At 36.8% G+C, this 13,102-nt stretch overlaps 1 protein-coding gene across 7 annotated transcripts in view; it reads right to left on the bottom strand.

Moving 5' to 3' along the window:
* Positions 1-13,102, bottom strand: part of RASAL2 (RAS protein activator like 2) — a 432,719-nt gene that overhangs the window by 273,237 nt on the left and 146,380 nt on the right. For 4 of the 7 annotated variants that reach the window (XM_049868384.1, XM_049868385.1, XM_049868386.1 and 1 more), the window contains exon 1: positions 10,673-13,016. The exons of the other annotated variants lie outside the window; for them this stretch is intronic. In XM_049868384.1, coding sequence (XP_049724341.1) covers positions 10,673-11,270 — 598 coding nt within the window. In that variant the 5' untranslated portion in view covers positions 11,271-13,016. Of the gene's footprint in view, positions 1-10,672; positions 13,017-13,102 lie in introns of those variants that run through there. 7 annotated transcript variants of the gene reach the window in all.

Raw genomic sequence — 13,102 nt, 5'->3', positions numbered from 1 at the left:
GCAAAATTACCTGCTCTTGTTATATTCGATATAATACTAGAAGTCCTAGCCAGTATAATAAGGGAAGAAAACAAATAAAAGTCATAAAGAATAAAAAGGAAGAGGTGAACACTGTTGTATGACAAAGAATTTAGCTTCATCTAAAGTGATTTGGTGTGGTCAGCTGAGATGTATCAATTGGTCCCAACCCACCTGGACCAAAGGAGAATAAAGAACACCAAAAACACAAGGAAAATATTAGCCCAAGAGACAGAAAGGGACACATAAAGCAGAGACTCCATCAGCCTGAGACCAGAAGAACTAGATGACTGCCCCGACAGGGAACACAACAGAGAATCCCCGACAGAGCAGGAGAAAAGTAGGGTGCAGAACTCAAATTCTAGTAAAAAGATCAGACTGAATGGTCTGACTCAGACTGGAGGGACCCTAGAAGACATGCCCTCTGGACTCTCTGTTGCCCAGAACTAAAATTATTCCCAAAGCCCACTTCAGATAAAGATTAGACTGGACTATGAGACATAAAATGATGCTTTTGAAAAGAGTGATTCTTAGCTCAAGTAGATATGTGAGACTAAATGGGCAGCTCCTGTCCAGAGGCAAGATGAGAAGGCAAAAAGGGACAAAAGGTGGTTGAATGGACATGTGAAATCCAGGGTGGAAAGGAGGAGTGTGCTGTCACATCATAGGGAGAGCAACTAGGGTCACATAACAATGTGTGTATAAATTTATGTATGAGAAACTAACTGCAACTGTAAACTTTCACTTAAAGCACAATAATAATAAAGTGATTTGGCCTTTGTCCTTGGTTCCTGAGAAGTGACCCTTGGAACCTTGGGATTTTGATAAGGACTCCAGACCTGACAGGCTGTGGAGAGAGGCCACTCAGGTGGTGGCTGGCCAGGTCCTGTGTTACCTACCTCATGATGATGACCTCTTGGTGGTCAAAGCAGGGAGCCTTACCCCGTGATCATCACATGATATCCATTAACCTCAGGGGAGAGGGGCTGGAGTTTGCATTACATAATGCAAAACCCCTGATAAAAAAACTCTGGACACAAAACTTCCATTAGCTTCCTGGTTGGCAAAAGCATCTGTTCTTACCAAATAATAATTTAGCTTAACTAGTAAAGAATGTCTGCCTTTAGCATTATGCTCTTTCAGATTTATCTATATGGATCAAACTGACCACAGCAACTAGAAAGATTAGATAGGAACCTTATGGGGCAATAAGTACATGTTAATGGGGGAGGAATAACTCAGAAAGGAGAGTGAGAATGTAATCGATGTCACTGAAATGTACATGTACAAACTTGAATTGGTACGTGTTTTTTGCTGTATATATTCTCGACAACAAAATAAAATTATTTTTTAAAAAATTGTTTTCACATGGGTGATGTGACTCCTTTGAGGCACAAAAGCTCTGCATTGGGAACACTCCTAGACCTTGCCCTAAGTGTCTCTTCTCTATGATGCTGATCCTGATTTACATCCTTTATAATGAAGTTGTAATTGTTAAGTATACTGTGGTACTTTCCGTGAGGTCTGTGAGTTGTTTCAGTGAATTATCGAACCTGAGCAAGTACTGGGAGCCAGTAGGTCAGAACTAAGGGGGCTAGGGACCCCTAAGCTTGCAGCTGGCATTCGGAAGAGGTACAAGGAAAACATGGAACCTATGGCCAGCAGACCAGAAGTGTGAAGAGCTCCTGGGGCCCCCAAACTTGCAGCCGGTGTGTACATATTTGGCAGCGAAAGGGCAGTGTCCTTTTAACTGGTGAGATCTGAGCTAGCTCCAGGTGGCTAGGGTCAGAGAGATGAGTGCTGCATGTTGCAGCTGGTGTCAGAGAAGTAAAAAAGTGAGGATTTGATTCATGCTCATTATTATCCTTGTAACTGCTTTTATTTGTGTACATGACTATTGATATAAAAGAATAAGGAATCTATTAAAAAGCTACAACTAATAAGTGAGTTTAGCAAGTTGCAGGATAGATGCTCAATACAAAAATCAATTTTAATTTTATATATTAGCAAAAAACAATTGGAAATTGAAATAAAAATACAATTTATAATAGCATCAAAACCACAAAACACGCAGGAATAAATTTAACAAAATACATGACCACTTGTACACTGAAAACTGTAAAATATTGCTGAGGGAAACTAAACCTAAGCCCAAACCAAACCCACTGTCATCAAGTCAATTTCGACTCATAGCGAGTGACCCTATAAAGATGGTCTAAATAGATAAAGAGATATACCATGTTCATTGATCGAAACACTCAACTTTATTAAGATGTCAATTCTCCTCAATCGATATAGATTTAATGCCATCCAAACAAAACGTCAGCAGGTTTTTGTAGAATTTGACAATCTGATTCTAAAATTTATACGAAATGCAAAGGACTTAAAATAGCCCCCCTCAAAAAAAAAAAAAAAAACCTCAAAAAACCAATTTGAAAAGTAACCAAATCTGAAGACTTTGAGTACTTGATTTCAAGATTTACTATAAAGCTGGATTAATCAAGGTAGTGTGATATTAATTAATGGAACAGAAGAGAGTGTCCAGAAATAGATTCACATCTATATGGTCAGCTGCTTTTTATCAAAGATGACAAGGTAATTCAACAGAGAAAAATAGTCTTTTTTTTTTTTTTAAATTATTCTTGTAAAACTAGATATTCATATGGAAAAAAAACTGAAGTTTGATCCTTAGCAAATACCATACATAAAAATGAATTTGACATGAATCAGAGTGTGAACATAAACTCAAACTTCTAGAAGAAAACATAGGAAAAAAATCTCTGTGATGTTGCAGTAAGCAAAGATTTCGAGGACACACAGAGTATGAACTATAAAAGAAAAATCCGACAAATTCATAAAAATTAGCCTTTGCTCTTCAAAGTCACTATTAAGAAAATGAAAAGTTAAGTTTCAAACTGGGAGAAAATATTCTCAATATGCATATCTGACAAAGGAGTCATATCCAGAATATATAACAAACTCTTATGGTTAGAGACAACCCCATAAAAATGGGCAAGCGATTTGAACAGACACTTCGAAAAAGAAGATATATGAAAGGCCAATTACCACCAAAAAGGATTCTTATCAACATTAGTCATCCAGGAAATACAAATTAAGCCACAATGACATACCCACTCACTAGAATAAGTTAAATTTAAAAGCTAACTATATCCAGTTTTGACAAGAATATGGAACTAGAGCTCTTATACATTTCTGATGGAAATGTGAATTATAACAACCACAGTTTGCAATCTCTTACAAAATTAAACATAAACGAAAAGCCAAATCCATTACCATCAAGTTGATTCCGATTCATAGCGCCCCTATACGACAGAGCAGAACTGTCCCATAGGGTTTCCAAGGAGTGCCTGGTGGATTTGAACTGCCACCCTTTTTGGTTAGCAGCCGTAGCTCTTAACCACTACGCCACCACGGTTTCCAAAATTAAACATAGGACCCTGCTATTCCACTACTAAGAGAAATGAAAGCATGTAACTATACAAAAGCTTGTACACAAGTGTTCATAGCAGCATTATTTATAACAACAAAAAACTGGCAACAGCCTAAATGTCCACCAACAGATAAAAAGATGAGTAAATTGCATTATATCTATACAATGAAATACTATTCCGCAATGAAAAGGAATAAACTACTATTATATGCAACAGTATGGATGAATCTCATAAGCATTACAGTGAGCAAAAGAAGCCATAAACAAATTCATCCATCTAATTTATCTGAAACTCTAAGACAAATATAATTTATGATATAGTATATAATTATAATTTATGATATAGTATTAGGAAGCAGAGCAGTAGTTGCTTGAGACCAGAGGTTCTGGAGTATGACTGGAAAGGGGCTTAACACAACTCTTTTGGAATAATGGAAATATTCCATATGTTAATTGTGGGTACACACGTGTATGCGTTTGTCAGATACATCCAACTGCACACTTAAAATGAGTGCTTTTTATTGTGTAAAAAAGTGTACATGTATGTAAATATTTTATATTTTAAGTTTTAAAATAAGTTCACCTTTTGACCCAAAGATTCTACTTCTAAGACTATCTCCTAGAAAACAAATTTGAAATTATTTCTGTACACAGTGATTTGTTCACATCACTATGGTTTTTTTTAAAAAAAAAAAAAGGGAAAATAATGATAATAGTGGTACAGGTTCAATAGATTATGGTTATCCAAATGATACAGGCAAACTAGTATTTAGCACATAACAGATACATGATTAATATTTGCTGAAAGACTGCTGAATAAGTGGAGCATCAAAATTATGTTTCTCAACAATACATGATAAAATGTTTAGCACACAAGCAGGATAAAGAATTCTGCATAGCGTAAAGAAGTATAATGCCTTGATTAAGAGCACAGAATGTGGGACTTGATCCCTGTTGTTCTAATCCCATTTCTACTACTTACTAACTTTGTGACCTTGAGTAAATTATTTAATCTCTGTATGCCTCTATTTTCCCTTTTGAAAAATGGGGATACAATAGTACTCACTGCATTAGGTTGTTGTAGGATTAATGAACACAAAGTGCTTAGAATACTCCCTGGTGCCAAATAAACACTATATAAAGTTTGCTATTATTATCATAGTTTTATTTTTAAATTACTCATGTGCGTGTGCACGTGAATGTGTGTGTATGTAAGGGAATATTATTAATGGTGGTTACTTTGGGTCTTAGGAGTGTGGCTAGTTTTAATGTTCCTTGTACTTATTTATGATAAATATTGCATCAATGACCTCATGATCGTTGAAAACTTTATTCCCTAAAATGTGTTTACTTAAAATGAAATTATATTAATATGGTGAATCATTTTAAATACAGAATTTTATGTAAATAAGTATGTAATAAGTAATTGTATTCATATTGTAATACGAATTGTAATAAGTATTTATGTGTAATAAATATTTATGTTCAATGCCAAAAATTTTTAAGTTTATTATTAATTTCAAAGTTGCTTAAACATCAGACAACATAAATACTGTAAGTATTAAAAATACTGAGGAAACAACTGCAGGACAGCTTAGATGAAACTGATGGGTGACAAAATACTAGCTGAGTAGCCATTATGCAATACGAAATGCAGGGATTCTTGGTAGAAACGTATCTGTATTTCTTTTTCACTGAGACATGTCTTTTTTTAACTGATTATACTTTAATGCAAATAGAAGAGCCACTTATAAAGAAGATGGAAGCACTATATAAGCTCTTACAATGACTAGACTTTACTACTATTTATTGTATGTGTAATGTCTTCTCAACTTAGGGTTATGTTTTTTTTCTGATATGGTTATTGACTCCCTAGGATACGTGAGGAAGCAGCTACTTCATAAAACATCATCTTCCCAGCACCTAAAATAGTGCCTCAGTAACTCTATAAACAGTTGTGGAATTGATATATAAGATCTTCTCCAATAATAAGATTTTTTATGAAAAAAGTGTTAAAAGGTTGAATGAGAACATTAAAAGAAAACTATCCACAAGACAGGTTTTTAAAAACAAAACCAAAACTGGGGAGAGTGAAGATTTTCTTATTACTATGATGTTATAGATAAAGAGGAAGTGTTAACTGTAGCCAGAAAGGAGAGTGAACCCAAAACCCATTGCCACTGAGCTGATTCCGACTCACAGTGACCATACAGGACACAGTAGAACTGCCCCACAGAGTTTCCAGGGCTATAAATCTTTACGGGAGCAGACTGCCACATCTTCCTCCCTGGGAACTGCACACTTTTTGATTAGCAGCTGAGCACTTATCACTGCTCCGCCAGGGCTCTGAAAGGAGGACTGCATAGGGTATATTTAACTTCCCTTCCTACTTTTATTTTTTAAGGCTTCCACTCCTATATCTGCCTACTGACAGAGGAGGAAAAATAATCTGTGAATAAAATGCTTCCCAATAATTTCCTACATCCTAAGTGTTATATACATATGTTTACAATTTTATACTTTCTCCTAAGTTTTGCACAGCTGTACTGAAAAGTGGCAACTATATAGACTATCTGGTATTTTGTTGATCTGATATGCCATAATCTGCTTAGTATCAGGAGCCCTGGTGGCACGGCAGTTAAAGTGCTTTACTGCTAACCAGAAGATCGGCAGTTGAAACCCACCAGCCACTCCATAAGGAGAAAGATGTGGCAGTCTGCTTCTGTAAACATTTACAGCCTTTGAACCCCTATGGGGAAGTTCTGCTCTGTCCTATGGGGTTGCTATGAGTCGGAACTGACTCAAAGGCAGTGGGTTTGGTTTTTGGTTTTTAGTTTAATCTGCTTAGTTATTCCTTTAGTACTAGGTGTTTCAATTGTTTCCACTATTGCAAGCATGATAATTACATACTTAAGAGATCTCTGGGTCCAAAACAGTTGGGATTACTTTTAGCTGGAAGAGATGATGCTTCATTTTTTATATTTTATCGCTGAACCTATGATGAAGTAATATACATACTATACAACACAGAACAGTAGTGAAGCCATTGACCTTTTCCCTCTTAAATTATTTAGGGATCCTGAGCACAGTGTAATTCATTTTTTGAAGCAGGGGGGAAATTGTGACCAGCAATGAGACAAGAAATATTATTGCTCATGTTCAGAACATGTACATACTCAGAACAAGTATGGATTCACACTGTTCTAGGCCATAACATTACATTCAATAATTACGTTAAGTAATTATAACAGACAACAATCAGGAATCCACTTTCTCCTTCAATTTGTTTTTTAAAAACTAAATTCATGTAAATAAACTAGTTCATTTTCTTAATAGAAACCCTATGTGATATATTTTGAGTAATTACTATGTTTTAGGTGCTTGAGAGACATGTTATATTATTTAGGGCCTCTCACATCTTACAGTTGATAATGAAGAATGAAATTAACAAATACTAGCGGCATTCACCTTGAAGACTAAGGTGCGCCTGACCCAAGCCGTGGTGTTTTCACAATCACCTCATATGCATGCAAAAGCTGGACAATGAATAAGACCGAAGTAGATGCCTCTGAATTATATAAACCTTTGATAATATACCAGGAACTGCCAAAAGATTGAACAAATCTGTCTTGGAAGAAGTACAGCCAGAATGCCCCTTAGAAGCAAGAATGGCCAAGACTTTATCTCACATACTTTGGACATGTTATCAGGAGGGATCAGTCTCTGGAGAAGGACATCATGCAGAGGGTCAGTGAAAAAGAGGAAGACCCTCAACAAGATGGACTGACAGTGGCTGCAACAATGGGCTCAAATATAACAATGCTTATGGGGATGGCACAGGACCAGAGAGTGTTTGTTCTGTTGTACACAGGGTTGCTATGAGTCGGAACCAACTCTACGGTACTTAACAACGAGTGGCTTTCAAATTCATAAAGAAATTCATTTTCTTAAAGAAGTCTTAAAAACATGTATGTTCTTCCCACTTTGGAGAGTGGCGTCTGGGGTCTTAAACGCTAGCTAGTGGCCATCTAAGATGCATCAATTGGTCTCAACCCACCTGGAGCAAAGGGGAATGAAGAACACCAAAGACACAAGGTAAATGAGTCCAAGAGACACAAAGGGCCACATAAACCAGAGACTACATTAGCCTGAGACCAGAAAAACTAGATGGTGCCTGGCTAACAGATGATTGCCCTGACAGGGAACACAACTGAGAACCGCTGAGGGAGTAAGGACAGCAGTGGGATGCAGACCCCGAATTCTCGTAAAAAGACCAGACAAACCCTGGTGGCATAGTGGTTAAGTGTTACGCTGCTAACCAGGAGGTCGGCAGTTCGAATCTGCCAGGTGCTCCTAGGTAACTCTATTGGATAGTTCTACTCTGTCCTATAGGGTCGCTATGAGTCGGAATCGACTCGATGGCAGTGGGTTTGGATTGGTTTTGGTTTAATGGTCTGACTGAGACTAGAAAGACCCCAGAGGTCACGGTCCCCAGACCTTCTGTTAGCCCAAGACAGGAATCATTCCCAAAGCCAACCCTTCAGACAGGGATTGGACTGGACTATGGGGTAGAAAATGATACTGGTGAAGAGTGAGCTTCTTGGATCAAGTAGACACATGAGACTATGTGGGCATCTCCTGTCTGGAAGGGAGATGAGAGGGCAGAGAGGGTCAGCAGCTGGCCAAATGGACACAAAAAGAGAGAGCGAAGGGAAGGAGTGTGCTGTCTCATTAGGGGGAAAGCAACTAGGAGTATATAGCAAGGTGTATATAAATTTTTATATGAGAGACTGACTTGATTTGTAAACTTTCACTTAAAGCACAGAAATTAAAAGTAAACAAAGCAAAACAAAAAATCTATGTTCTAATAATTTTAGACCTTGCCACATTACTATAATAGCAACTCTGATAATACTTTTTATTCACAAAATTGATTATTTACATAAACCAAACCAAACCCACTGACGTCGAGTTGATTCTGACTCATGGTGACCCTATAGGACAGAGTAGAACTGCCCCATAGAGTTTCCAAGGAGCGCCTGGTAGATTCGAACTGCCAACCTTCTAGTTAGCAGCCGTCACACTTAACCACTACACCACCTTTAGTTTACATACCAAAAAACAGCATTTTCAAATTTCAATTATCACCCTATGAGGAAGGAATTATCATTCCATATAAGTGTAAAAAGGGAAATACAAATGTTAACATTCACAACTGGTAGCTGGCAAAGCTGGAAGTCAAATTCAGATCTCCTAGGTCAGTGGTATTCCTTCCCTTGTGGGGAATGAGGAACGAAGAAGGGTTCACAACTATGGGATTGAAAACCACTGACAGGGACTCTGGGCCATATAGAAGCTACCGCCAAAAGTGGAAAGGAGACCTTTGCACAGGCACTTGCTCCAACCTTTGCAGTAAACGGTACATTTCGGTCTTAAGAGCTGTCTCCCTACTGGTGAATACTGAGGAGATATCATGGTAACTTTAATAAATACTTGCTGATGAGATCTGCAGAAACACTATGGACTATTGAAATTGAACTCCCTTACAATTGCACCGTAAACTTAAGTTCTATATATGCTTCCACATGCAAAATTACTCTATGACTGCAATGATTAAGACATTAGAAAGTAATAAATATAGAACATGTCTTATCTCCTTAATTAGACCATAAATGTTTAAAAAGCAGGGACACATTCTTACAGCATCTCACACACAGTAGGCAATCTAAATATAGGTTGGTATATTTGCTAAAGATTGAAAGTAAACTGTAAAAGTCTATGTTTACAAATACAAATATAAAAAAATTAAAAAACTAGTTTCTTTTTTTAAATCAAATACACACATGTTAACCACTGAGAGGCATTAGTTCTAAAAATATATTTTAAACTCTTTATGTTGATAACACCTTTACTTTGCACTGGGTTGGGTATGATCACCTGGTTAGGAAACAGACATACCAACAGCTAAGGAAATGCATCAGCCCAGTCTTTCAAAAATTTTAATAGGATATTAACAGATTTTCCTCTTAGCAATTATCTATAAGCCAAGGGTAAGGAGAAAATGAGCACATTTTATAGCATTATTAAAACTTACTGAGCAGAGAGACTCTAGGGAGGAAAGGGTTTAGAAGAAATACTGAATTGTTGGCACACATATATTTGGAAAATTAAGTTTTCACTGAAATGCCACTCTTTCACATTTTTAAACTTTATTTTAAAGTGAGTTAAATTATACTCCAATAATAACAAATTTTTGCCAAGTCCCACAAGTTTACAAAGAATTTAAGCCTCTGCTGATGTGGTCAAGCTCATAATAAGCTGAAATTTTCTTAATGGTAAGAACTTGTCCCAAAAATAATCTCAACTGGATGGAGATATTATCAGGGTTGCAGTGTTACGATTTTCAAAGTAAATAAAAATAGGCCCTAACTCATAAGTAAAATAGTTCATTAGATAAGGTCAGCCATTTCTAAAGCAATCAGGTAAAAAGTTTAAAAGTGGGTTTTTGTTTGTTTGTTTTGGCTTTAACAATGCCACCATCAGTATAAAACACAATTTAAACAATTTCTATGTGAGGTTAATTTTTTAATGATTCTGTTGTCTGAAATAAATCAAACACAAATTTCTATTTTGTCATCTAAACAAATGTTCAAGATTTGCATTCTTGGCTTCCACATTCAAATTGTGTTTTTATGACTTAGCAAATCAAAATTCCAACTTATTAAAAGTTATCAATATGATCTATTCTAAATGGTTATCTCTAATAATACTTAATTTGAAAATAATTTTTACTAAAAGACAACAGTAGAAATTGTTTTTAATTCTCAATTTTGTCATGTCAAATCATTTGATTACTTCTCTCCCTAAATTTCACTTAACATGTAAGAGTAGATCAGTGGGGATAAATGAGGGTAAAAATAACGCTTTGTACTAGCCCCAAAAGAGTCAAGAGTATAACATAATTTTTTAAAATCCTTAAACTAGCCAAAAATTCATTCATTTCTCACTACTATTTACTATGCCTTATCGAAAGGTTTCAGAAGAAGTGATTATCACTTTTTTTTTTTAAGTGCTAATTGATTACATCAGTTTTATAACAGGTAAACAGAATGGTTCAGCTTATTATAAAACACAAATAATTAAAACTTCAATAGCAATTAAATCTGAGCCACCCCTTCTATCCCCTTATTCATCACAATATACCTTCTCTTCCTGGCTCATTGGGTAATTCTCCTTTCAGACTCAGCATTCTGGAGAAGCCATTGGAAAGAGTAGAGAAAATACCACGGATGAAGAATCCCTGCTGCTCAGACTCCACCGATCCCACTGAAGTAGGCCAAGGTCTAGCAAATCTGATACTGCAGTGGGCTGCTGGTTCTGAAATGGATCTGGTGAATGGAACCCGAAATGACCGGGTATTGACCAGGTTCAGCTTCTCTGTTGATGTTCCAAGGACCTCATTAGCTGAGAAAGAAGCATCATTACCAACGATCTTTGGGAGGACCTTTTGCTGTGGTTCATCTAGGTCTCCTTTATGATTTTGTAATCTCTCCTTTTTGCCCACCTTCCACCTAAAGCTGGGATGTGTTTGCCACCGATAAGCACCCAGTGGCTTTCCTAGATTGGAAATAGCACATTCATTTTTCTTCTTCTTGCTTTTTGCTGTACCACACCATGAATACCTCTTTACATTTGTCTGTATCTCAGAATTTTCATAAGCAGGTTCAGACAAACATCTTCGATAGCTTGGAGGACAAGGCGATGTTTGTCTTTTAAAGATACTCATCTTCCACGATTCCATTTTTTAACTTCTCTCGACTTTAAATTTCTTCTACTTTGCAGTCTTTGCAGATGAACCACACTTGTCCGTGCAGTCCAAAACATTCGACTGCTTAAGCAGCTTTCTTTGTGTGGCTTTGAACCACAGCAGATGTTGCTGCTTAAGAGCTGGTGTCATATTATTACCCCGTTTTCCCAGATCTCCAAAATTTCAGCAGCACCCAAAAACCTCTTGTCCGAAGCAAATCCTCTTCAGGGTACAGAGTAAGTAAAGATTTCCAAAACACCATCTCACTTCTTGAAGCAGGTTACATTTCTGTACTAGGATTTCAGGAAATGATAAAAAAAAAAAAAGTGAAATGAAACAGACAAAAACCCACAAACACCTCCATGGACCAATAGTAGTTAAGTGTTGACCATGCAAATGATACTGAGTTAAAAACAGATTGTGAAAGTACTCAAGCTGACATCTATACTTTCTGGAAAAAAAAAACTTGCCAAAAGTCTGCTTGTTGAGTAACAGCGCCTCAGAATAGTTTTTGAAGTCTACATTTCAGAAATTTAATTTAAAGCAAATCATTGCCATTTACACCACAACCTCTCTCAAAGTTAATACTGTTTTTCAGCCGATAGGTAAAATCATGCACTCTTTTGTTCAAACTGGCACTGGAAAGAAGAGTGAAAAAGCCAAAACAAATCCAAAACTTAAAGCCACCATCAATGTAAATATACTAGAGAGAATTAAGAAAAATGTAAATGGGCAGAAAGCAGAGGAAAGATAGAGGACATTTGTTACAAACTACAGCAAAGGAGGGAAACCCTGGTGGCATAGTGGCTAAGTGCTACAACTGCTAACCAAAGGGTTGGCAGTTCAAATCCGCCAGGCGCTCCTTGGAAACTCTATGGGGCAGTTCTACTCTGGCCTGTAGGCTTGCTATGAGTCGGAATCAACTCGACGGTACTGAGTTTGGTTTTTTTTGGTGGCATCGTGGTTAAAAACTACGGCTACTAACCAAAAGATCGGCGTTTGAATCTACCAGGAGCTCCTTGGAAACTCTATGGGGCAGTTCAATTCTGTCCTGTAGGGCTGTTGAGTCGGAATCGACTCGACGGCAAAGGGTTTGGTTTTTTGGTTTGGATATAGCAAAGGAAGGAGCCCTAGTGGCACAATGGTTAGGTGCTATGGCTGCTAACCACACGGTCGGCAGTTCAAATCCACCAGCTGCTCCCTGGAAACCCTATGGGGCAGTTCTACTCTGTTGTATAGGGTGGCTATCAGTCAGAATTGACTCGATGGCAAAGGGTTTTTTTTTTTTTTAATAGCAAAGGAAAGGAAAGTCTTGAGGCAAGAGCTTGTGGCAACTGGAACATAGGAACACACATACTTAAAAGATTTCTAGAATGGGAAAGTTTGCTTTGTAAATCTAATTGGAATAAGTTGGCTGGAAAAATATTTCCTATCTGTTTAACCAAGAAATTCCTTTATTCCTCTTTATACCCTTACAACTTTAAAAAAGAGCTGACTATTTAAAATTTTGTTTAAAAAAGTACCTTATATTGAACCAAGATCATGAATGCCAAGTTTCTGGCTGGTTAATTTTTTTTTTTTAAACTGAAAATAGGGGTTTTGAATGGAAAGATTGACAGACTTTAGACCACCAATAAAACAAGACAATCACAGTCACTTTGCAAGTTATATAAATGATTATTTCATCTGGCAAACTAAAAAAAAAACTATTTCTTTGTAGAATGTGTACAGTGAAAAACTGTTCTCCCAATGTCTCTCTTATTACTGTAGAAATGGTAAAGAAATTTAATAATAGGCAATTCTTCTAAACATACTGTGTTCTAGTT

Source organism: Elephas maximus, chromosome 24 (assembly GCF_024166365.1).
Source record: "Elephas maximus indicus isolate mEleMax1 chromosome 24, mEleMax1 primary haplotype, whole genome shotgun sequence".
Classification (NCBI taxonomy): Eukaryota; Metazoa; Chordata; class Mammalia; order Proboscidea; family Elephantidae; genus Elephas; species Elephas maximus.
The sequence above is the reverse complement of the archived record's forward strand: the minus strand, read 5'-3'. Positions and strand labels throughout refer to the sequence as shown.